At 41.1% G+C, this 26,474-nt stretch overlaps 6 protein-coding genes across 6 annotated transcripts; 3 read left to right on the top strand and 3 right to left on the bottom strand.

Moving 5' to 3' along the window:
• Window positions 1–290: 290 nt before the first annotated feature.
• On the bottom strand, window positions 291–2,121 carry EAF02_002048 (uncharacterized protein; the record flags this gene model as incomplete). Its single annotated transcript, XM_038898096.1, has 2 exons — window positions 291–333; window positions 389–2,121. 2 exons carry the CDS (start codon window positions 2,119–2,121, stop codon window positions 291–293), a joined length of 1,776 nt encoding a protein of 591 aa, XP_038761788.1.
• A 1,293-nt stretch (window positions 2,122–3,414) lies between these two features.
• Window positions 3,415–5,423, bottom strand: EAF02_002047 (uncharacterized protein; the record flags this gene model as incomplete). Its single annotated transcript, XM_038898095.1, has 8 exons — window positions 3,415–3,580; window positions 3,636–3,860; window positions 3,911–4,231; window positions 4,283–4,407; window positions 4,456–4,561; window positions 4,622–4,887; window positions 4,943–5,139; window positions 5,222–5,423. The coding sequence occupies 8 exons, from the start codon at window positions 5,421–5,423 to the stop codon at window positions 3,415–3,417; spliced, it is 1,608 nt and encodes a 535-aa protein (XP_038761787.1).
• A 2,665-nt stretch (window positions 5,424–8,088) lies between these two features.
• EAF02_002046 (uncharacterized protein) lies at window positions 8,089–8,444 on the top strand (the record flags this gene model as incomplete). The annotated part of the gene is made up of 2 exons (XM_038898094.1): window positions 8,089–8,209; window positions 8,296–8,444. 2 exons carry the CDS (start codon window positions 8,089–8,091, stop codon window positions 8,442–8,444), a joined length of 270 nt encoding a protein of 89 aa, XP_038761786.1.
• Window positions 8,445–10,073: 1,629 nt separating this feature from the next.
• On the top strand, window positions 10,074–10,706 carry EAF02_002045 (uncharacterized protein; the record flags this gene model as incomplete). The annotated part of the gene is made up of 2 exons (XM_038898093.1): window positions 10,074–10,175; window positions 10,239–10,706. The coding sequence occupies 2 exons, from the start codon at window positions 10,074–10,076 to the stop codon at window positions 10,704–10,706; spliced, it is 570 nt and encodes a 189-aa protein (XP_038761785.1).
• Window positions 10,707–11,681: 975 nt separating this feature from the next.
• EAF02_002044 (uncharacterized protein) lies at window positions 11,682–13,845 on the top strand (the record flags this gene model as incomplete). Its single annotated transcript, XM_038898092.1, has 4 exons — window positions 11,682–12,984; window positions 13,052–13,319; window positions 13,415–13,609; window positions 13,638–13,845. The coding sequence occupies 4 exons, from the start codon at window positions 11,682–11,684 to the stop codon at window positions 13,843–13,845; spliced, it is 1,974 nt and encodes a 657-aa protein (XP_038761784.1).
• Window positions 13,846–14,293: 448 nt separating this feature from the next.
• EAF02_002043 (uncharacterized protein) lies at window positions 14,294–14,593 on the bottom strand (the record flags this gene model as incomplete). The annotated part of the gene is made up of 3 exons (XM_038898091.1): window positions 14,294–14,403; window positions 14,484–14,558; window positions 14,587–14,593. The coding sequence occupies 3 exons, from the start codon at window positions 14,591–14,593 to the stop codon at window positions 14,294–14,296; spliced, it is 192 nt and encodes a 63-aa protein (XP_038761783.1).
• Between the last annotated feature and the right edge of the window lie 11,881 nt (window positions 14,594–26,474).

Raw genomic sequence — 26,474 nt, 5'->3', positions numbered from 1 at the left:
AGTGACGCGCGTTTAGGCAGCAGGGCTATCGCACGAAGGTACATACTATGCAAAAATTTAGTCTGGAGAACATGTTGAGATTGTTTTGACGGACTGTTTTCCTTCACTTCACAAGTCGCGCGATGATTATTTATGACATGAAGCAGCACCGATATTGTACATCTAAATATCTTTGGTATTTGTTGAATTCCCGATCTGGCCAAAGTAGCCAGATTCAAAAGGCCGCGCTATGTTTGTACCTAATCTAAAAGTTTGCTAAAGTTTGAGTTTACTTCTAAATTTCAAAAATCTCAGTTGTAATCTCTGTTAGAGTCACTTGCAAAGTTATGTAAACTATCAAAAGTCAGTGTGTTGTCCAGAGTAAGGTATTGATAGAGAGTAAAAATACCTGATATCTTGACGATCTCTGACCGAAGGTGTGCTAGACTCGCTAGACTCTAGCTTGGGCCTCGCATTGCCATTGTCATTTCCATTTCCATTGCCGACCTGATCTTGGCTGACATCGGGAACTACCTGACCCTTTGAATCTACTACTGCTCCCTGGCTGATGAGATTGAATTCTTTTTCTCCTGCTACGCCATGGATGACAGCTTCTTTCGCACTCTCCAAAACCTTCATCTTACGAGTTTCACCTCGAATTTGTTCCAAGTGCTCGAAATAACCATCTTGAACCGGTGTTACATAAGTACCACAGAAAACACCAACTTCAAATTCTTGTGTCTTTGGATCGCGAGGAGAAAGTTCTGCACATGCTGCCTTCAAATCCTCCAATGACTGGTAGATGACTTCGTCCGCACCGATATGTTCAGCAATTGCATATCTATCACGGTTATGTGCGACAAGTTCTTGAGGTGATGCAAGATCAATACCGTAAATGTGAGCGTGGGTAATGGGTGGGGCAGAGGAAGCAAATATGACCTTCTTTGCACCTGCCTCACGGGCCATCAATACAATCTCCCTACTGGTCGTTCCACGAACGATACTGTCGTCAACTAAGAGAACTGTACGTCCCGCAAATTCAGACTCCATTGCACTAAGCTTGCGGCGAACAGACTTTTGACGAGCACCTTGTCCGGGCATAATGAAAGTGCGGAAGACATAGCGATTCTTGATGAATCCTTCGCAGTAAGGTATCTTGAGACGTTTCGAAACACTTTGAGCTGATGTATTGGATGTTTCAGGAATTGGAATAACGACATCGATCTCTTTAACTGCCTCAGGGCCGAGAACCTTGCTAATTGTATCGGCAAGTTTATTTCCCATAGCTTGTCGACTTCTATGAACACTGATTCCATCGATGATAGAATCAGGTCTAGCAAAGTAAACATACTCGAAGATATCTGGAGCATAGTTCTTTTGTGGAACAATTTGTCTGAAGTGAGGCTCTGAGCCCTTTCTGATGATGACGGCCTGTCCAGGAAGAATGTCAACGAGATCGCTGAATCCAAGTTGCTTTAAAGCAACTGATTCAGAAGCCATCATATAATCCTTAGCTCCTGTTTCGGTTGATCGAGAACCCAAGATGAGGGGACGAATGCCGTGTGGGTCGCGGAAACCGAGGATGCCGAATCCAGCCAACATTGCTGTGCATGCCCAACCTCCAACACATCTGCCATACATTCTTTCCAAGCTCTTGAAGATATCTTCTTCATTGACACGGGCCTTTCCAGTCTCATTGAGCTCATTGGCAAAGATGTTGAGCATTAGCTCACTATCGCTGTCGGTATTGATATGTCTATGAGCTTCGAAATCGAGGAAGCGCTTGAGCTCTGGAGCGTTGATCAAGTTTCCGTTGTGCGCAAAGGTAATTCCATAAGGACTGTTGACATAGAAAGGTTGAGCTTCGGCACTAGCACTGCTTCCAGCTGTGGGGTATCTCAAGTGACCGATGCCCATGAAACCGGGAAGATCCTGAATGCGAGATCCATCTTGGAACACTCTTGAAGCCATGCCGTTGCCCTTGCATTGATAGATTCGACCTCCAGCGGCACATGTAGCGATTCCGCAGGCATCTTGTCCTCTGTGTTGCAAATAGTAAAGAGCTTCGTGTATTTGCGACGCCGCTGTGATTGAATTGGGGTCGTCATATGCGGCCAAGATTAAACCGAGAATTCCGCACATTTTGTACGAGTCTTATGGAGTAATTATTTGGATTCTGTGTCGACTTTATTAGTTCCGTTACTGATAAGGAATTAAAGTCAGATTTGAGTGTATTTAAATTCAAACAACTTGGATTCGCGGAATCCTGCTTATGAGTGTAACAACTCGTACTTTTCGCCGAAATAAGTTCAGGAGGTTCGTCGTGGTGTAACTCATAGAAGAGTACGTGACGTAAAAATTCGCGGAACTTGCAAGGGAAGGAGAACGAACTTACTTTTAGGACTCTTTCAATATGACTCTTTTGGAGAAAAGTTGAAACCGGATAATTGTTTTGTAAGTCGAATTTCAAGTGGAAGATATACAATCAACCCAAACGGAGTTGATGGTGACTGAAAGGTCGAAAATTGAGCAGATATCTGCGAACAGAAGATAACTTTGACGACATTTTGAAGGTTTAGGTTTTTTTTTTCTCCCACATCCCACCTTGATAATAAATTTAGACTGGACCGAAGAAGATCCTACGTCCGTTTAAGCAGGCGGTGAATGATTACATAATGGGCAGAATTCGAGATGAGGGTCTTGGCATGTTACACCCCAGGACGGGCGGCTCTCTCTTCTCGTCCTGTGTGGTCCGAATAATGGGGATGGAGGGGAACTGGGGGGGAAAGAAATTATATAACAGTCGTTGGTTTTTCAATGCGCTCTTGATATGGTAGGTGATGGAATGATATTGAGGGTAATCATTGCTTCTGTCTACTTTTCTCTACTTCTCTCTGTCTCTCAATCTCTACAGATTCCGTTTTCCTGAGTTTATATCATTCATTTTATCATGCAAAGGCTTTGTCATTCTTAAGGTTTGAAAGGTTGTTGGTTTTCATTGAAATGCCACGTTTTCATTGGTCGATCTTTAACCCCACCACGTGCGACTCATGAGGACCCACTTCTATCGATAGGACAATGATAATCAACCCTTGCAATTGTTACCATTACGACTAAATATCACTCAACATTCACGGCATGCTTCATCAAGCTAGGTAGTCATGAATACTGGATCATTTGAACTATCTGTATAGTATGATGATCGACCGCATGGGAAGAATGTGCCGTCCTCAGACAATCGGGCCGGGCCAAACAATTGATCTGATTATCTCTCAGGACAACGGCGGGCAGTTCTGCTTTTCAACAGACAATCGTACAGTTGACGTGCCAGCTGAACTGCAGCTGCTGGCAATGGCAGTTTGGAGTACCTGGTCTCGTAATGGGTGATGTGGCACCGTGAGCTCTCCAGTAAAGCCAACATCAAAACCGAGTTGCTCACTGAACGATCCTTGAACTTTGGTCTTTGGATTGTGGACCAGGGATTCTACCTTCTCGAATATCCAGATCCAAAGCCTCACTCACATCCAATCCAACATCTTCGAATGGCCTCTCATTATTTTCATCACTTGTCAATGACTCAGCGGTTTTGTCTCTGGCTTCCCTAAATCTGCATCAGCATCACCGATACAGTCAACGTTGATCCATAAGCTACTTACCGAAGTTTCTCCCGCTTCCACAATGTTCTGATCGCAAACGCCGTCAGAATAAGAATGAACGAAAGTACACTAATGGTGATAAACCCCTTTCGATACTGCGGAGCATCAACTTGTTGCCAAACAATCAATGGCAACCAAGCTTGAAGAACATAAGCCATCTCATTCATGGTCGCAATAACTATTGCCCGTTCCTCATTATCTTTATTGCAGATTTCATGCGCCCATCTGGGCACTTGTTAGTATCTTAAAATATAAATGAGCACGTGGAAACTTACGCCATGCAAAGACCAGAAAGGCCAAACCCGGAGCCCATGAGATAGTAACAAGCCCATTTCCATCCAATCGGTATGTCCCATATCGCGAGAGAAACATAACATATGATGTTCACAACTCCACCAAACATAATTGGTGGCCAGCGTTTTCCGTTCAAGATGGTATCTGAAATCCACGCATACGCAAGGGTGGTCACGATTTGCACTGCCGAAGTGCCTGTCGGGTACGTGTTTATTTGGCCCACTGTATACTTAGGATTTTTCGAGCTTTTGAGAAATTGGGAGAAAACTGGTATCGCTCCGCTCACCCCATTGTTGAAAGTTCTGAATGGATGTCAGCTGGATCTACGTTGCTTTGAACTACTCGAGTCTTACACATATAAGAGGGTAAGAGCATATATATGCCAAGATGAGAAAATCTTTGTTATCTTTGCTTTGGTATACGGCTTTCTTTGTTCCCGACCTTCCAATTCCATGCGTTTCTTACCATAGTCCAGTTCCTATTGAAGCATTAGCAAGGAAAACCAACGAGCTGGTTGATCACAAACCTCTTTAGAGAAGTACCACGCCTTAGCAATTTCTGGGACATCTGGGAGGATGAAATATCCTGCTATGGCGATGGGAAGGGAGATGACGCCATCAATTATAAACAGCCTATGTATCGGTTAGTCACCGTTACAGCAGGCTGACGATAATACCCTTCGATTTTCTTACCATTGCCAACCTTTTAGACCACCTCGACCACCGAGATGGTACACGGAAGCCATCAGATATCCAGAAAACATTGACCCAAGTGCACCTGTAGCATGGAATATACACGACCTTTTAGCCAACTCGTCTTTTCTGTACCATGATCCGATAATGTACTGCATTCCCGGATAGAAACCACTCTCAGCCAGACCAATCAAAAAGCGTAATGCATATATTTGCGATACGTTATTACACCGCGACATACACATTGTCAGGATTGTCCAGACTACCTGCGAGACTTTAGCTACCATACTCAACTATCATCAATAGGGATTGGGTACATACTTCAATGGTAGGAATCCATATAGACGGGCGTACTCGAGTGAGTATAATGTTACTAGGAATCTCACCGATTACATATCCTGCAGTCCATGTTGCGACCATGTAATTGAGTTGGTTTCCATACAAGCCTAGATCCTCTTTCATTCCCGAGACAAATGCATTGTTTATGTTTTGCTGATCCAAATTCTTAATGAAATATCCTACATTATTTATTAGTCAAAACTGGGAAGTCTTTTCATTATGAAAATGCCAGGTGCATTGGCAATGGACAACAAAACTTACCCAGAGAAGCGAACGTCAACACTGCCAAATCAAGCTTGAACAGAAACCGTCTTTCTTGAGGGGATTTATCTAAACTATCCCATATATAACTAGTCCACGTTCTCTTCGTTTCCTCTTTGATGACTGAGCTCGACACTTCTTCTGAGCTGGAATTTTCGATCACGTGGTCATGTACAATCAAGTTATTTTTGGTGGAAGTCATCTTCAATATGGAAAGAATTGATAGAGTGACGACAAATATTCGCTCTACATGATAGAAGTACTGTTGATTTATGTAAATTATCTCATATCAAATTTGCGGAACTACACCCTCGAAAGTTCGGGCTGCTAATATTTCGATATAATCCTTGCCATTGACACCATCGACCACCTAGTATTTATAACCCTACGTTGGTCGGCATATCTACCATGTACATTGCTAAACATTTCTCCGAAAGGTTTTCTGTAATTGTTGCGATTTATGTTGTGGGCAAAACTTCAATGTACCCCTCATGACGTGCTCCATGCATGGGCTGCGTGATGATAGATAAGATATTTGATGCACTTTATTGGTGAGGTTTTGATGTCAGCCATATTCACTCACAACAACATATCATGAAGGAGTTGGTATCTGATCTTGTTCAAGCTATAGTAATTGACGAGGCGAAATATGGTGAAAGTTGTACTTATCTTGTCGCGAATGTCGGGACTTCCGACTTCCCTGTGGAATCAAGCATCATTTGCTAGAATTGCAAGAATTTCGCAACATAAAAATTGGAAAGATATCTAGACTTCATCGGCGGGTCTCCTTTCTCGGAGACCCCAGCTTAAGAAGAATAATTTTAACGTTGTATATTGCAAATGAGGCACGCCAGTAACATTGATCGAGTTTCTTTTCACTTCGCATTCTCTGGTGTTAATTTGGTCTAGTATTATTTCCAGTGCCTTGGTGATATTAAAAGCAAATTTTCACTCTGATTATTTTATAGAACGCTGATTCTAACAATGCAAGCATCTAAACATATTGTGGTGGATTTTGGGCCTCATTTTCGCACCACAGCTGCTCTGTACTGTCCTGCATCAACACCAGAACTTCCCTGAAGAAGGATCCTAAGTAATAACCAAATTGAAACAGAAATGAATAGTGTCTTTTACAACGAATGGTCATTACGGTTCAAATATTATCAAATCATCACATTTCAAGACCAGCACAACATACAGCGGAAACATACTGCTTCCTCGAAAAGCTGTCGTTGTGCTTATATTTTACTTGTATTCCTCCAGGCTGTAGTGTATTTCATCAGTTAATATACTGATGATCTTGGGTGAGTCGAAGATTCTCATTATGATTTACAAAATTCGAATCAAGCCAGTTCCGAACTACGTAGGAATATATCATCACTACAATTCATCGGACGCATGCCAAATGAATCCCTAAGATAAAGTCCCCATCTAGCTATCAATCTAGATAAAGTCCAAATATTAATGAAGCCCGTGTTACTCCCTCGGAGTGTGTGGTTGGTACTTCTTCATCTCTTTCTGGAGTTCAAAAGATCGAGCTGATGGAAGAGATTGCGAGGATTGTGGGGCTGCCGTGTGTCTTTTATCCTTGGAAAGCCTCAGAATTATCAGTGCAAGGAAGCCCAATAGTCTAGCTGGAGAGAGCTGCAACAGTGCAATCAAACGCTTCGAAAACTAACAAGTATCAACGAAAACTAAAGGAAGCAAAATTACCAAGTAGAGAGACCCCTCGACGCAGATTGAGCTGGCCCTAGACCGAGCAACATACTTTTACTATCCAGCACTATGTTAGGATATGCCGGATCTATATCATCACCGTCATTATAGAATATTAATTAGAGAATAAATTTAGGACTATCGTAGCTCTCTATCAACTATCATTGTGATATTCCCGTCTAGCAACTAATCAAGGATTATTTTATCTCAACTGGTCGTGGGAAAATGTGGACTATGTAACCATTATTACTGTGTACTCTGGATAGTTTCGACATAGATGTTTTGTATCCTGACTAGGAAGCTTAGCTCGCTAAGTGTTTTCAAGTTTTCAATTGCGGCACAGTCGTCGCTTCAAATCTCAATAGTTTGGTTTGTGTTCAGCGTCCCTTGACCTCAGATCACTAGATTTATGATCGTATTTATTTCCTGGCGAGGGCATGAGAATTTGGCGCGGGGACTTGATTGGAATCTTGGGGTTTTGGTGCTTGTTTATCTTGTGAATGGGAGGGAGGGGGTAGAATGTACGAGCCATTCTCCTTTTTGTCGCTTCTCATAACCCTAGATCAAGTCTCATTCAAAACCTCTACCTTATTAATATTCTTACCGGGTATCGTGTCTCAAAGTATAAATAACGTAAGTCTAGGTTCTGACCTACTATATAAACATGGTATCGGGACCTCGATAGCCGGGTGGCTTGTTACGGCACAGAAGCTTATAGGTACTCGTCGAGAATAGCATATTCGTGGCTTAAAGCAGGCATTCCTAGTCATTTAATTTTGATAGCGTATGTTCTGTTTATTTTGTTTGAAAGTTGGTGATTCTGTTGATGGGTGGCTCAGAATAGTATGCACATGCATAATTTTTTGCGGCGATGTGATTGAGAACTACATATAATATTTTGAATTTCTTTATGCCTGTTGCATGTTTGAGATTCAGTGCAAGATTTGGGAAGCTTTCAAGGTATTGATTATTTGTTCTCATTTAATACTCATTCTTTACTTGCTTTAACAGTGCTCTCTTAAAATCACTTCATCTTCTCTACCTTTGAAATTGTTTATAAGAAGAATCCTTCATTGCCAATTCAACATCTAATTTATCTTTTATTTCTCAATACAACATCCCTTCCCCCTTAATTCACTAGAAGACTCAACATGCATTTCACTAAATTTACTACCACCTGCATCTTGATAATTATGAGCGTCTCCGCTATCGTAATCCCTCAAGCGGCTACCGCAAGCGATCCCCAGACTATCGTAAGCGAGTGGAATGACAGTATCAAACTACGCTCCCCTCCCTTCTCCAAAGTATCAAAAGCATACCTCATCTAACCATTCTCTCAAACGCAAAATCCCAAACAGATACCGGCGGTTTCAACCATCATCTTTTCATCTCCATCGCAAATACCAAACCAGATGCTCAAGGACACAATCTCGTCCAAAGCGCATTTAGCGGGATTAATGAGAAGTTGAGGAATCTTATTGCGCTTAATTCAGAGCTTGACGTTTGAGGCGAAGGCGCAATAGTTTTTTCGCGCGTTGGAGAGGATCTGGTGTTTTGGTTGTTTGAATGGGGTTTTGAGGGCTTGGAGGACGGCGGGAATTGGGGGTGTGGTTCTGGGTGAACTTAAGGCTTGTGGGTTTGATGGTGTGAAAGGAGGGTTTCTGCTCCGGGGGTGTCAGTTGGGGGTTTTTAGCTGCGGGGATTTTGGGCTTGGGGGTTGGTGCTTTGGGTGTGAGAGATGGATGTGGTTGGAGGTGAGTTTGGGAGTCGGGGAGGAGTGATTTTTTGTTGTGTTTGGTCATTAGTGATTGTGTATTGGATGCTTGTGAGCAAGTGAATACGTTGGAGAATTTTGGTCTTTTTGCTTCTCGGTTGGTGTTATGCAGTGTCACTCAGTTTACGGATAGAACTTGGGTTTTCCTTTTGGCGGCAGATCTTCTTGTATAAAATTTGCACAATCAAAATAAAGATTTACCTCATTCATTTTCACTTCAACTGAAAAGCTAGCATAAATTCTCTGACAGTGTCAATTTCTCTTCACCTTGCATGGTAATGATTCTAGATTCTGATACTTTCTGGAAATATACAGCTCAAACCTCAAATAGTCAGCATCTGCAGATGCAAACGCGATTCAACTGCTCAAATTTGGCTGCTATATTTTCTGCCTAGTACTATCTGGAAGTTGGGACACCAGGGAGATACTAGAGCTAAGATGTATCTAAATCGCAACACTGAATATGTAGCGAATGTCAGACTTTTGACGTCGATACTTTACTTGATTTTGACAGCTAACGAGATAGTAATGTCTTGTATGAGCACTGATTGAGTAGGTAATTATGTATCATGAATAGAAAAAGTGATTGCTTTTGTCAATTCACTTGTTTTCTAGCCCTAATTACGCATCGTAATTGGGTTTCTTCTGAAAAGATGAAAGCGAAAGCACTATTTGAGGGCATCTAAATATGCTCTAAGAGAAAACAAGTATAATGCCGATGATGAGAATATTAATATCACAACAAGGAAATGGCTTTATACAGCACGGAAACTTAGGTTAGCTAAGACAGCTTCTTTCTTGGTTTACTCATTATTTCTTGAGATCATATAGTGTTTACTAGTTGGATGCAAAGTGACTAGCGTCGGCAACATGAGAATAGGTAGAACAAGAATGAATTATTTTCAGAGTGGGTAGTCATTCAAACTCTATGAGATGAACCACTGGAGTACCGAAAGTTTTGTGAGTCGCAGTACTGCGGTACACTCAGCTTATTTGCACCGCAGCAAATGAGAACAGATCAGCATGTTCCAAGATAGTTTGACTATGATTGATCACTGAAAGTGTTTAGTGCTTGTCATCATCAAAAATATGATTTAGACGGTATTTTGAGTGTAGCCTTTGCATTTCTATAAAAGATTCTCCCGACTGGTGGGCATTTGATTTAGTATAAAGAAGAACATACATCTCTGGATTTTTGTCCGCGTTCTAGTAGTGCTTCTGAATTACTCGCCCCAATACTTCGAACTCCCTTGAGCTCTACTTCTTTAGGAGACCACGTGCATTGTCGCTTCGGTTGCAGCAATTGACAAGACCAACCATACTTTGCTTACCAAGACTAGCATATACATGATAATTAGCAATATGAGACTCAACAGACTTGTCATCTCCTTGATTTTTGTCCTATCACCCGCTGTTTCGGCAGATCTATTTGGTACCATAAATCAATGGCGAGGAGCAGCCATTGTAAGTTTCACCAAAACTTCAAGCACTACTTGCTATAATGCTAACTATTACTGCTCTCCCTAGAACCTCAATAACCTTATGGACGACGCCACCGATGACTCCCGTTTCTCTAACAAAGGCCTCATTGACTTTTTCAAGAACACAACATTACAAAATACCATTTTCGTCAACGGAATCAACATCGAAGTACAGCAACGTAAAGCCCTCATCGAACTTGTGAGCAACAACGAAGATTCCACATTCCCGCTACAATTTGGTTCGGAGCTTATCGAACGACTTACTCAAGAAGTCAACGAGACACTTTTCAGTGTCAACAATATCTCTAGTGACGATCCGGACTTTGAAGATGATTTATTGCAGAACTATATCGCCCCTGTTAATCTTATAAGATGCAATCAGTTGATGCCTGCTATAGGAGCATTCTGGAATCAGACGGCAGAGATTTTGGGCGTAGAGCAGGAGCAGGATCTTCCGGGTCTTCTTGTTTGTGAGACCTTCGACACTTCTACATTTAGCTATCCTATTGGCTAAATTAAGTATAGAGGAGAGATGTGAAGACTTGGATTGAATTTGCTCTACAATTTGTTGATACCCGATGAAACTTTGTTCGATGATCAGGTTCTGAGATTTGTTGATAGACAGTAATATGTAGTAATTTCGAATTTCGATGCATCGAATTGACTCATTTTCAGACTGGCGCTTGTTGAAGATGCTATTTAAGAAGGTTAACTTGCTGGATGGGCATTTCGAGAATAAAATTGATATTTCTGCAGGTGAATAATAAATTTAGCTGATATATAGAACATATCTTCGGTCTTATAAGTTCTATAATACAGTTGCCTGGTCACTTGATCAGCATGCGAGCGCTGCAGGATCCCTTAGAAAACAACCTATACACTACATTACGATGGACGAAAGTACCGATTACGTAACTGGAAACTATTGTTTTAGCTCATTGGATGTATGCGGTCAATATAGCTCAATTAGGCAATTCGCGTGTCAAAGTTAGTATATAATATAAAAAGAGTGGTGTGTATAGTTTGGGCCTTGAACCGGACTAAGACTTTTGATACGATAGTTCGTACATTTTCATATATTACTATATTTCATACTACTAGGGATATACCGAAAGACTAGAAACGGAATTGAACCGTTGGGAAAGTATTGAAAGAAGCTTGTAAGTTGTATAGACCTGAAATCTTGACAAAGAATTGGAGCGCATAAAGTTTTAGGAATTCGATGCATTCGGACTCGTTTCAACATTCCAGTCTAGATTCAGTGAGGCTAGCATTTCACACAGCACCTAAATCACATGAGATACGACAAATCATCCATTGCCGTATTATGCCTTGGCTTAGCCAAATTCTCTTTATGAACTTGCTACCCATTAACATTCTACGACTTTTGATAATAACCTCTACTTATCTAAAAGCTACTTTCAATCTCAACACAGATTAACACATCAAAAATTACTTTATTAACATCCACAAATACGACGAATAACAAATGTCTTTTCCAACTGGCACAGCAGAGGCAACATGCCCAAGAGAAACACAAGAGGAAAGAAGAGCTCGAATTCGCATGGAGAAAAGGAGAAATCCAATCCTACTTTCCCCGGCATGTGGCGGTGTTCACTGGAACGAGCCTATTGAGAGACACAGTATCGCGGAAGAAATTCTTATTATTGTTCAGTTTCAGCTTCTTCAAGGCCTGTCTGTGCTCGACATATCCTCACGGACTGGGAAAGTATGGCTCGCTACACTTGAATACATTTCGACTATCCAAGGCTGCTCTGTAAAATACTGGGGAACAGAGACAGCTCAAGGTCAAGAATCAATCTGTTTACTCGTTGAATCAAAGAATGCGAGGCAATGGAGTATATTTCAGCAGAGTCTTGGGGTAACTTTGATGCGGTCAGAAATGTCCAGCCAACTCCATCCAACCAATAGGTGCTCACGCATTAGTCTACCCAATCATGTAGAGCAAGTGAACAAACTAGAGGTCCTTATGTTCAAGTTCGATAGTGAGGTCTTCAAACGAGCTGTGGACAAAGTGCGCGAGATTTTGAAAATTTGGAAAGAAAGATGGAGACAAGGAGGAATAGAAGCATCAGGTAACTGGCTGGAGGATGATGGCCATCCATACGTGGCAGAGTGGGCAGATCTAATACCTGTAGCTATGGACAGCCAAGATAAGATTCTTATGATACTAGCCTGGAATTGGGACGAAAAATCAGTGAATATTACGGAGGACGACACGAGAAATTCGAAGGCGGAATTCAATGCAGAACTAGCAACTATAGGCGCAAAAGAGGTTGCAATAAATGAGTTCTTGCTTTCCGAGTCGGCCCAAAACAAATTCAGAATAAAAAAGAACAAGCAATACGTCAATACCAAGCCTCAATTCAATGTTGACTGCCTGGCTTCATTGCTGCGGGTTTCCCCTTTGCGAATTCATAGCGAGACATCTTCTGGGACGAGCTACAAAAACAAGCACACCGAATCAATTTACGATGCAGCAGTGGGTAGACGTCAATTTCCTGGGCCGAGCGGAGGCTATTTGAAGATGGGAGATTTTTATACAAATATGCGTTCCAGTCCAGGAAATGGTTTGCCAAACAAACTAGATCATTGCCCAGATACAGAACTTCTATGGCTGAGATTTGAACCCGGAGTAAATCATGCTAAAAAGACTATTTTAGAGAGACTCTTACAACTCAGAAAAGAGATCGATATTTATGTTGGATACCGTGCTCCTCTCTATTGGGGCCGATCTGTGCATGATCCGGATGAGTGGATTTTGATGATAGGTTAGTTTGCCCCTCTTAACTTGATCTGATATCTAAAGATATACCAGCTGACTTGGAAGCTAAATAGATTGGAATAAAAGCAAAGATCCTTACAAAGAAGGTCCTGACCCCGTCGACATCACTTCGGAGACGAAGATTGTTCAAGATCTTGTAAAAGATTTTGTCTTTCTAACCGCCGCTGTTACAAAGGAGTCCAAAACTTTCAAAGTCGGGTTTCCTTATCTCTCAAACCCCCGCAGAAAAGGGTTTCCCATAATGGAAGTCACGAGGTTTGAAGTATCGAACGATCCACGAACGCAGGCCTTCTTTCAAAGATCTTATGAGTTATTCACAACGTAAGCTTTCTATTCACTATCTCCCTCGTCAGATTCTCAACTTTCTCATAGAAATTCTTATATTTAAACTGAATAGCTAACCATTTGACCAATAGAGGTAACATGGGCCAGGAACAAACGTGGGTGAGGTTGCTTCGCGAAAACTCACCAGATGCTGCTTCTCTTCCAGCTAATGGTTCTCTTCCAATCAATTCAGCCGGTCGACATGTAAATCATTTTTTTCACGAGTACCCACCATCAACTCCCTCTTCGAGTGCTGAGGCCGAGGAAACCCATATTCCAAAGAAGTCGTATTTTAGCGCAATAAACAATGTGGAGGTCCCTAGAGGCAATGAAGGAATGGTATACGGACTATGCTAGTCAATGTGGAAATTACGAAGAACTGGGTCATAAAGTTGACAAATTGCGAATGCTTTGCGATGACATTGAGCTAGTCGATTCAAAAGTTTTCGACATGATCGGGGATTGTTATGAAGCTTCAAAGGCACCGATGCCAACTTCGTGGTCAACAACTGGCATTCGGTGATATTACCGACAAGAATCGTTATTTTCATCGGGAAAAAAACATGTAGAGAATGATTCTTCAATTTCATAAAGTTTATTGCATGTCTTTTCTAAAATCTATGTATAATGGACTTGATTTATTTTTGATAACTCTTCTTAGAAGGTTATTGAAGATCTCAATGAAGTTTACATTTGTATTTAATTCTCACACAAATTCACCATAAGCTTTTCAGTTTTTTAATATTAATCGAGTAATTTGGAAATCTAAAATCCTTGAATTTGATTTATATCTACATCAAGATAATATTTGGAATTCACAGTCTAAGTCACTGGCGAAATTAGTCGTGGATTGATGTGTTATTCTATTCTTCCATGTAGAATAATCTTTACATGTAAGCAACTATACCTATCTAAAGTACTATTCTACGGACAGTATAAATAAAACGGTAGCTAGAGCTTCTTTTGCTGAATTAGAATCTACGCTGCTCTAATTCCATATGATCATATTTTGGCAATGCTTGTCCGGTATACCACGTGTAGGTGTCTAGAAACATGGCAGTAGCAAAAAAAGCAAAGCTGTCTGGTACTCAGAAATAGTCAGTATTCTTGTAAATGATTTTTAGGGCAGAGTATAGAAGAGCTCTCATGAGATTATCATACCAGCGTTCCAAATTACCGCTTTCACTGGCCTTGATCGGCCAACTAGACACTTACTCCACGAGTATGCATTATCACCTAAATGGAATTAACCACTGATACAAACGGAGCATATAAATAAATACACACCTTTTTTATAACCACCAACTAGGGACAAGGCATGCGAAAACTCGTGAAGAAGTAAAAAATGTTGCTTGTTTGTGAGGCAAGACCTTCGAGAGGATCTGATTTGGTAAGAGTTTTGTCTTTAATAGAGGCAAGTGTAGTCTTAAATTGGGCACGACTGGTCGCCAGAGGGCATATAGCGATGATACTGGCGAGGGTATTTTGGTTCTTGACCATTAAGTCGGAAGAAATGCTAAAGGTGAATCCTTCAAGGGTGGGATGTTTCTGACAAACTTTTTGATTTGAATCCATCCAAAGTTATTACCAGATTTGTCATAATAGTAATCAGCTATGTCTTTTTAGCAAGTCAACTGACTTATGTCATGTTGTTGACAATGAAAACATGAGAAGAATGGGATGTTTCAAATCTATGGATTTAAATAGCTGGGAGAAATATTGGCGACTTACTTCCATCATTGCCAGTTGCATTCCCGTAGTCCTCATCATCGTCATTTTTCTCATTTGCCCAATCATCGTTGCAAGTGACATCTAGATTTTGGGTGGCTATGTTACCACTGCATTGTACATGAGGCTAGCAAAATCTAAAAAGCAGTAGGTAAGCGAGTGATGATCTCATGGAATAATCCACAAGGTTTTTCCTAATCACCTAGATAATCATTCAAGATGTCAACAGCGGTTGGCTCTGCCTCACGATTTGTTGACTCAACTTTCCTGTCAGTTCAGAGCAATCTTCCGTAAAGAACACAAAGGTATCAAGAGTAGAATAATTAGTATCATCAAGACCTTCGAAAATGTCGAAGCCTGGAGTTTCAAGTTGAAAGATAAGGTCCTCGAGTCTTACTATAGTTCGCGCAAGCTAATACTTCATTGGTCAGAAAGGCTGTATCGTCTCACATAATCCGAATCACTTACAACTTGCGGAATTTCTGCTATTGCGGTATTGATCGCGTCAGTGTGCTCCAGATTACAGTCATTGATTCTGAATTGTCGAAGTAGTCGCGGTTTGAGAGAGGTGCCATTAGTAGCAACGGAAGAGGTTTCAGGATAGATAGGCAACGGTTAAACGATAAGGGCATCGCCATAAGACATCTGGCAAGCAACATTTTTAGGATTGAGAGAATCATTTGAATGACGGTAGTTATGGCGTGTCATGGGGACATTTTTGTCCAAAACGATTTTAGATGATAATGATTAGATCATTTATATTATTCTATTATTCTATTATTCTGTTATTTTATAAAGGGAAAGAATTAGAGATTAAAAGAACAGTAATAATAATTTTTTGGCTGTAATTTAATTTAAAATTAGAATTAGAATTAGAATTAATAGTACTTTATCTTATAATTACTATTATTATTATTAGTAATTTTCAACCGGGCCATATAGACAAGCCTCCCAGGGGGCATTACGGTTGGGCTAACTGTAGGATGATCTTCTAGTTTATATGATCCCCTTTTTTTAGGGATAGAATTTCAATACCCTCAATAACCTCCTAAACAATAGCTAATATATTTGTACTTTTATTGTTACGTAAGCGGACACAATAGGAGTTGTAAGCTTTACCACTACGCCACACACGCAATCTGTCCAAAAGGCACAGTATCAGGGATTGTTTCCTGATAGCTTACTACTATATATATATCCATATAACAGTGTTAGTGTAAGTCTTATTAGCGTAATCTTCATATCTCTAAATGGATTAAATAACTAGAGCTTTCAATTTTGTTAGGATGATATTAAATCGGTTTGTAATCTCATTGGCCTTTAGAAATTCGTATTTGTATTAATATAATAGGTTTAGGGGAACAAATGAAAAAGGCTTAATATCGAGGCATAAATAAAAACCATAATTAATGAAAAATGAGAATACGCCGATAGTCTTTGAAATAATATTATTAAGCACAAACTCTGCAAATGGAAGCCAATCGTATCAGTTATCTTAATGGAAGTTTATAAAAGCCTAAAGATATTATTCTACTATAGCATTAATCCTCTCTGTTTGTCCATTGGACTCAGGATGGAATGAAAAGGATTGTTTCAAAGTGATCAATAGATACTCAAATAAATGCTTCCAGAATTCTGATATAAATTGTAAACCTTTATCGAATATTATATTATCAGGTGCACCATATAGGCAGTAGACTTTTTCGACAAACCGATCAGTAAGCTCCTCTGCAGATAGTCCTATAACCGGATGAAATGATGCATTTTCATTAGACAACAGACAACTATAACAATATATTGATACTTTTTGCTATAGCGTTTGCTAATTAATAGCGGTGTAATATAATCAATGGAAATATCGGACCAAAGGCGGAATAGTACTAGCAGGGGTTCTAGGAATCCGAATGCAGCAAGATGGGAGGCTTTGGTTCGGAAGCAGAGTTGACAGGCTTGTACGTAAGTTTCGATTTCCCTTGATATATTAAACCATTAATATATACAAAAAATGAGATTAATAATTTTAATTCGATTGGAATATTCTGCCGGACCAATAAAGTGCATTTGGTATATAATCTGGGTGCAAAGCTCTACAGAAAGGGAAATAAAGAGGTGGTTGTGATAGAAAATTTTATTATTAATTAATTTATAATCTTGAAAAACGATTTGAAGATCTTTTCAAATTGATAGCGGTCAATAGCAAGCAATTGGATTCTGAAGTGTTTTATATATAGTAGTGACCAATTCGGATAATTCGTATACTTTATTAATAAGATTATCAATCAGCTTCTCAATATCAGGGATAATTATACCTATAGACACCACAATGAGGTCGATATTGTTATTTGTTTGTTGGATAAAGTTTTTAAATACAGTAATATCAAATACTCTTTTTGAAAGAACTGTTTATAAGCGATTTTTGATTTGATCATCATTAGGATTAGTGTATACAAAACGATCTTCTACTTTCCTATTTAATATATTGAGGCGAATTGCTTTAAGACTTGGTCTGTATATAATACAAAAGTTGAAACTAATTAGAAATTCAGTTTATTTAACTTGTCTTTAATTTAATATCTTTATTGATATAAAGTACTCTAGATTTTTATAATCAATAATAATCTCAAACAGCTTTGAATTTTATATAGTTCGGATCTTTATTCTTTTAAGAACTTGATAATAGCTAGTAGTTTTTTATTATAAATTTTGTAGTTATATTTGACAGTGCTATATTTTGAAAAAAAGTATGCAATTGAGTATAATCGGCCCTCATTGTTATATTGAAAGAATACTCCGTTTGTAGTTCAATCGAAAACATTTGTCTCAACAACTATGCGGTAATGATAATCAAATATTACAAGAATTAAAACAAAGGTAAAGGTATGCTTCAGATTTTCAAAAGTATTCTCTTGATTAGCAATCCAATTTTATATATTCTCTTTTTTTAGTAGGTGATTTAAAAGTTCCGTGATTTTAGAAAAATTGTGAATAAAGTATTGGTAAAAGTTAGCAAACCTTAAAAAGTATTGGAGGTCTTTTAACTTAATTAACAACTTTTATTCGAGGATAATCTTAATCTTATCAGGATTCATCTTAATACTATCAGGAATAATAATCAGGCTGAAATACTTTGTTTTCCTTATTTCGAACTTATATTTATCAATATCAATTTGTAATCCAATATTAATAAGTTTTTGAATAACTTTACAAACTTATTTTCAATAATCTATAATATTCTCAGAATAGATTAAGATATTATCTAGATATATTATATAATTCTTATTTAGAAAATTAAAAAGAATATAATTAATATAATTCTAAAACAAGATAGGAGTATTGTAAAGGCTGAAAGGCATCATCAGGGATTCGAATAAGCTGAAATAAATTGTAAAAGCAGTTTTCCATTTGTAACCTTCCGCGATTTGTAGTTTATTGAATATAGCAATTATCACGGAGGTAATAGCTATGTCTAATGGTCACTTTGATCAGGAGATAGGTATATAGAGTGATAATAAACTAGATTGACTTGAGGTGTGATCATAAGGATCATACCTGCTTTATATACCCTGATCAGGCGATGGAGTCGCCTAATTAGGTATATAGGGTACACAAATGAACTGAGTGAAATAGTTTTAGTAATCATGGGAATGAGTACTCCGGAGGAGTACTAGGATTAACACCGTAGGGTTACACTATACGGTGAATTCCGTGACACACCCCCCAGATCGCTCGGTGCTTTGATGGTTACACTGAGGGATCTGCATAGCAAACAAAGGAAAATTTTTTCTGGCCGTGAGCGGCGTAAGCGTTGGTGAGCGCCTTGTTCGGGTAGTTGCTGTGATTTTACCTGCCGGGCAGGCTTATTCATCAGATAAAGGAGCGTGAGGCGTATAAAGCGTATGATTTTTCAAGAAAAGAAAAGAGTGAGTTGTATCGTTGATCAGGAAAGCCTGTGAGAAAGTGACGATATTCGAGTGAGGGAATTAATCCTTCGGATTGTTGCATATCAGGAGGCTTGAGTCATTTTGATTGTTATGCGGTTGAGTGTTTGTATCAATTGATTCGATCGATCCGCGCATACGACGCTCTGTGGCGGAGATGGAATTGAGTGGAATTCGATGGATTTTGAGAGAACTTAGTGGATCGATATGATTATAAGAGGGAGACAGTTCCCCTTCCTTAGATTCATATTCGATAATTCCAATACGTTCTTTCATCATGCCTTCTCCTGTCAGAGAGTCCCCGGCCTTTATTGATCTTGTTGATCGATATACAACCGCCTCCCCGCATACCTCACCGAAGGGTGACATTCAATCTGGTGGATCTAATGCTCAGCGTTCTCCTGGTCAGTTATTGCCTGCAGCTGAGGTTCGATCGCCCTCCAACAAACAGTTTTCACGGACAAGACCATCCTTTGGTGAACATCACCAAGATCTCGATGATAGCTTTCTGAAGAAGGTTGAAGCTGTTCGAGATCGCCGGGCTGATGCAAACAAAGGTCGTACAGTGATAACTCCCGCGGATCGTGGTAATCCTTTTGTCGATAGCGAGGAAGAATATCATCTTCCTGACCTTCCTCCCGACGGCGAGAGTTCCTCATTGGAGTCACCTTTCTCTTCTTCCACCAATCCCACCCCCGCTCCTAGGTCAAGTAAGAGCCGGACACCTACTCGCAAAGCTCGTGATGAGCGCAAGCGGAAGGGCCCAAAGCGTGATCTTAGGAATAAGGGTGCGCAAAACGCTGTTCCCTGTACGGAGTGTGTTCGTTCTCTTCTCTCTGGTCGTCATGAGGAACATGGCAAGTGTTTCAAGCGGAGAAATGCGTCTTCTCTTCGGTGCTGGAAGTGCACCACGCACACTTGTACACCTCTCCCGGTGTATTTGAGACCTTTGGGTGTTCGACTGTTGGAGCTTTGCGATCCTGAGTTCGTGGTACTTCCTGGAAAGGTATGTTCTGATCTTTTTTATCTCGTTGTGATCTGCTGACATACTCTTTAGAGGACTGTCCCGAACCAGAAATCGGCCCGTATTGCGATGACGGTTATGTTGGCGATGACTAAAGAGGATAGCGAGTTCATCGATCTTGACTCTCTCTCATCACCAACACAGGTTATGTCTCCTCCCCCTGCTCGATCGTCGCGATCATCCGTTCGTCCTTCCCCCGCCACGAGATCATTACCTCCCTCTCCGACTAGGAAACGGAGATCCTCTCCTGCTCCTCAATCTCCTGCGGTAAAGCGTTCGAAGGTTAATACGAGGGCTCCTGCGGCAAGTCCTAAGACTCGGTCACAGCCTGCTCGTGCTGCTTCGAAGGGTAAAGAGAAGAAGGTTGAGTTTGATATGTATGATGATAGTGATCTTGATGACGAGTATAATGCTGTTGGTGAAGGGGACGTGGTTGACTCTGGTGACGAGCTTGCTGAGAAGAAGCGGAAGCTTGAATTGATGCAGCTCGAGATTGAATTCGCTACAAAGAAGCGTGCTCTTGAAGGAAAATATGTCGTTTGATCTTGTTGATCCTGGTGCTCACGTCTTGTAGGTTTAGGAGGGATATAAAGTGATTGAACTTTTGTCGTGATAAGTTCTTAGTTAATCCATCTGCTGTCATCTCTGCTGTGGGCCAAATATGTGAGATGGAAACTCCCTTTTGAATATTCCTGACGTAGCCACATGTTCTGTATATCGACGTGTCTCAGCTTAGTAGTGATCCTTTCGTTCTCACCTACTACTAATCTGATCGTTTGCTGGTTGTCGCAGAAGATCGTGACTGGTTGCTTGACTACAAGATTGATCTCTTTGAGAAATCGAAGGGTAGCTAGTGTCTCTTTTGATGTGCGCTCGACACCAAGTAATTCGGCTTCGGTGGTGGAAGTAGTGATGGTATCTTGTCTTGAAGCTTTCCATACTACTGGTCCACCGAACAATGAGATCACGAAACCTTGAGATGATCTTCGTGATTCCTTGTCGTCGGCGAATGAGGCGTCTGAAAATGACAAAAGCTGTGGGATCTGTTCTCGACAGTATCCAATTGAGTAGTATCTCGTGTTCCAGAGATACCGAATACAGTGATCAACTGCTTTCATGTGATCCGGAGATGGGTTAGTTAGAAAGTGACTGAGTTGCGATGCTGCGAATGCGACATCTGCTCTAACTGTGATTGCGGTATATAGCACTGATCCTACCTTTTCTTGATAGATTCGTATGAATGTGATAGTAGCAGTTCCATCATATTTCACGAATTCCATGATTGGTAACGGTGTGCATGCGTTGCCATTATTGAGATTAAACTTCTGTGCAATCTTCTCAATGTAGGTATCATGTGCTAACCAAAGTTTTCCCATTTTCCGATCGCGAATGATCCGGATACCCAAAAACCACTCTGTATCGCCTAGATCTCTCAATTCATAGGCCGCCTTGATACCAGAGATGATACTATCAGCTGTTGATACATGCTTGCGATGATACACGATCTGTATATCGTCCACAAAGAATAGTACCAAAACAGTCTGATCTGGGTTTGTGAAAAGACAGGGTTCCTCCTTGCATTGGTTTAGACCTAGATTCTTTAGTGTCTTGCTAAAGTCCTTGAACCATAATGCAGGGGAATCTCGGAGACCATATAGTGCGCGATCAAGAACTACGCACTTATTTGGTTCCTTGAATCCATCCGGTAAGTAGCAAACTACAGGTACACCTGATGGATCCCTATGAGCATTGACAAATGCATTGACGACATCAAATTGCTTTGTTTCCAGATCGTATTTTGCTATCAGCGCCATTACGATCCTAAATGATCTTCCGGCGAGTGTCGCGGCGTAGGTTGATTCGATCGTGTCTTTAGCTTGAAGATCACCACGAACAACCAGCCTAGCTCGACATCGCGTTAAGAATCCCTGTTCATTGCATTTGTATGTGAATACCCATTGCAATGGTATAGGGGCAATTGGTGCGTCTTGTGCATTGATTTCATGCCATGTTTTGCGATCCTTCAGATTGTTGATCTCAATCTCACACTCGCGTTTAAACCATTTCCCCAAGAAGTGATCCTTGAGTTGGTGGTAACGCTGAGGTGGTTTGGGCAATCCTGATAGATGCAAGTTGGGTAGCTCCTCTAAGGCTCCATTTTCAGGTGCTTTAGGAGGGCTAGGTTTTGTTCGTACGGCGGAGGCGATCACGCTGTGTACGGTAACAAATGAGTGTTCTTCCCCCTGTATATTCATATTTGGGTGGCTAGGCCAAAATGTTGAATGGAAATCTTCGATACGGGAATCACCTTCGAGCGACAAGTTCGCAATAAGAGTGCCTATAAGCGTGTGGTCGCTTGTTGACGGATTGTTTTGCAGTCTCTTTTGTTGTCGAGTTTGATGGTGGTGATCCGTAGATGTGTTGATATCAGGAGTTGTATCATCAAAATCAAAGGATTGATACTCAGATGGATTGAGAGTTGGGCGAGGAATTTCGATCCTCATGATCCTTTGTCTTTTGGGTTCTCGATCAGGAAGAAATGAAAGTTGATCTTCCTTGAATTGATCGATTGTGCGTGTCGGAGGAGGTAATCTTTCCGGTGATGTTACTTCCTCTACGACGTAGGCGTCCATAGTATCAGTAGGATGAGTGTCTGGATCGCTCTCGTACTCCCCGCGTATGACTTGGGTAGCACTACCAGTGTGCTCATAATCCATACTTTCTGGTTGATTACTATGGTTGCTCGGTGATGTCGGAGTAGAACTTGTAGACTCCTGTGCCTGATCAGTGGTGGTTCGTTCTTGAATTCGGTCTTCTGCCTCTAGGGCCTCTTCAGAGTGCAGAACCTTGTGCGTACTACTACTTTTCGGTATTCATGTGTGAGCTCCCACCCCCAGAGACACCCCCGAGTCCTGCTCGTCTTGAGGTGTATCTGAAGTGCGCATGGTGGTGTCAACAGAACCAGTAGTAGTGTGTGTCGAAGCCATCACATCGTCACCTGATCAACAATAGTACCATCGATATCGATTATTTGCTGAATATCGAGAGCTAGTGCAAATTGCTGTAGCTCTTGATCCGTGTGTATATCGATGGTTTTATCTGTTTGATCCATTTTGTATGTTCTTTCCTCAAAGAAAGTAACGTTTCGAGTGACGATGACCCGCTTGAGCTTGGGTATCCAGATACGGTAGATTGGAGAACCTGGTACGTATCCGACGAGATATCCAATATTTGCTCTAGGGTAGTTTTGTAAATTCTCTTGTTTATACCTAGTTCTCTTTCCTTATCCAGAGGGTATGCCCTACACCCGTATCGATATATTCTACTCCAGTTTGGGCGGAGATCGACAGTTAAGTGATCCGCGACCGCTGGGGCAGATGATCGTAGGTATTCATGAAACCAAGTATCCAGCACCTCATTTGGGGATTTGAACGATCGAGCTTTAAGAGGACTAATGTTATATAGGTAGGTAGCAGCTTGCACTGCTTCAACCCATAAAAGATCAGGTATGCCTGCGGAGATCCGCATCTTGATCTGTTTGGTGATTATCTCTTGTCCTGCTCGTTCCGATCCTCCATTTGATTCGTGCGTATTTGGTGGAGATAACTCAAGTTCAATACCTTCGGTTTTGATCCAATTTTCGAATACGGTGTTTCCCATAATACCAATGACTGAAGTGTCGTTATCCTGCTTGATACAGACTACTGATAGACTGTACTTTCTGAGCACCCAAGCGAGGAAGTTCTGGATTGTGTCAAATACTTCGAAATGAGTCTTTTGGTATAATGGAAAGCTAAAGATCTTTCCACTAAACATGTCCTTGATTACCAGGAGCCAGGATGCTCCGGTATATGCGCGTGGAAAGTCGAATAAATCCCATTGAATTTTGTAGAAAGGACGTGGTGATCGGGATTCACTAGGAGCTCGTGATATTATTTGCTTAGCATGTGTGCGTGAGCAATCAATACACTCAATCCTAGTGAGTCCTTTTATCCTCACGTTCCTTGCTGAGAAGACGAGATGTTCGAGTGCTTCTTTACCCAAATGTCCTGATCGTTCATGCCAGAGTTCTGCGGAATCCTCTCGAGGTTTAGGTGGGTCCCTCGATCGGCGAAATGGTCGTTTGACGTTGGTATTGATCGTGGGACACATCAGAAGGTTTGGATTCACAGGTATCGTGCTTAGGTTGATCAAGCAGGAGGAAAGTGGTTTGTATTCTAGGAACAAGAGGTTATCTTTACGAGTACAATGAGCGACAATATGACTGTTCTCAAGATTGCCCTTCCGTAATGTAGAGTCCATCCCTAAAAAACCATATTCCTGCACCTAAGAGCTTTGTTTCCGAGACGATATTGACGTGAAATCCAGGAATATATGCGACATTTGAGAGAACCAGATCACCTTTTGAACCTTGAGGTCTTTGGAGGATATTCTTGATCGTGCGAGTGCCTCGTCCGACGACCTGAATTTTTGTTGTTCCTGCCTCAACGTAATCTGATGCTGGTGAAGGTGTATATTCATGTCCGTCAAGAAGATCGATATTGTTAACGAGGTGCATGGCGCCACCGCTGTCAAGTATAGTACTGTCAGAGAGTTGATGGAGTGGATCAGAAGTAGTAGTATAAATCCCATGACTCGTAGAGCCTTGGATAAGACAGGCAACTGTTCTTGATCCAGGGTCTCTTGAATCATATGATTGAGAGGTACTACCTCTTGAGTTGATCCATCCCTTCTGCTCCCAGGCTTTGCGTATATTCGACCATCGATCTTCCTTGATCCTTCCTCGTATGTCATTGCATTCCTTCTCTGTCAATGAGATTGAATTCCGGGAGTCGCATTTTCCGGTGAGTGCGAACTCAACTAACCAGCATGTCTTGGGATAGTGACTACCACCTGCCTTTCCATTCTTCCAATCAGATTCCGACTTACAAGGGCATTCATATCGACCAGTTGCCTTTTGGGGCCTCCTCTCCGAGCATTGCCTTGCTTTCCTTGCGGATTACCAGGGTTATGCTTAGGTTCAGAGTTGATTGTCGAGAATATACCCTTGCCCTTGGGTGCTAGAGAGTCCTGATAGACTAAGCCACCAAAGATATCTCCGAATTGCTTCAAAGAGTAATTGGGAATTCCAAGTTGATTGTTGGTCTCGATCTGAATGAGCATGGTGCTTGCCCAAGTGGGGAGCATACGTGCTCCCACAGCCTGTAGGAAGTTGATGATTGCTAAGTCATCCTCTACTTCGACATGATATGATTTTGCGGTAGTATAAGCTTTAGTCCATTCGTTATGCCACTTGATCGGATCAGTTCGACCTACGGTTGCTTGCTGAAGAACGTTTCGATATTCTTGAGCAATAGCAGATTTTGCTGTTGTGATGGTAGGTGCGAGCTTATCCTGTAGCTTCTGAATGATCGTTTTGAGTGGGTAAAGCTTTTCCATCACTGTTGTCAAGAGTAAGTTCCATAAGGTGGGATGAGTCCACTGTTTCCGTAATCCATTCGTAGACATCCTGATACGATTTATGCATGATATTGTACTTGTCCCTCTGGTAGCGGTACTCTCCTTGAAGTGCGGAGTGTTCTGCTGAGATATCTTGAAAGGTACTTGCTTTAGGCCTCACAGGCTTAAGCATTGGCTCTTTAGAGGATTGTGATGGAGTCATCTTAGTGTCTCCTTCTGAGTCCTTCTGTTGAGATTGTTCATAAGCATCGAGATCAGCGAGGTACTTTGCATTATTGTTCAAATCGTATTTTCTCATGAGATCGATGATCGTAATGAGCTCAGGTGGGTCCTTGGTGAGCCAGTCTTCTCGTCGGTGGGGATCAACTGGTGAAGAGTTTTTCCATCTTCCGAGGATTCTCCGGAACTGATCGGAGTGATCGGAATGGTCTTGGAATCAGATGGTTTGACGTCCTTCCAGATACCTTCGATATACAGAGGTGTTGTAGATTCAGGAACCATCTTGATCAGTGTCCACGGGTAACGAGTCTGGTGACTTCTGAGGAATTGGATTTAGACATGACGAGTTTGTAAAGATGAATAGGAGAGAGTATATATGAATCAGAGTGATCAAAAGACGTATATGAATAATGAGGGCGCAGTATGAGTGCCAACCGGGCTCATAACTATCACGGAGGTAATAGCTATGTCTAATGGTCACTTTGATCAGGAGATAGGTATATAGAGTGATAATAAACTAGATTGACTTGAGGTGTGATCATAAGGATCATACCTGCTTTATATACCCTGATCAGGCGATGGAGTCGCCTAATTAGGTATATAGGGTACACAAATGAACTGAGTGAAATAGTTTTAGTAATCATGGGAATGAGTACTCCGGAGGAGTACTAGGATTAACACCGTAGGGTTACACTATACGGTGAATTCCGTGACAATAATTAATAGAAAGTGGTATATAGGACTTAGATCGTACTATCCAATTACTCTATACAGATTTCGATC

This window comes from Botrytis sinoallii (genome assembly GCF_014898435.1).
Source record: "Botrytis sinoallii strain Bc 23 chromosome Unknown BSIN_003, whole genome shotgun sequence".
NCBI lineage: Eukaryota > Fungi > Ascomycota > Leotiomycetes > Helotiales > Sclerotiniaceae > Botrytis > Botrytis sinoallii.
The sequence above is the reverse complement of the archived record's forward strand: the minus strand, read 5'-3'. Positions and strand labels throughout refer to the sequence as shown.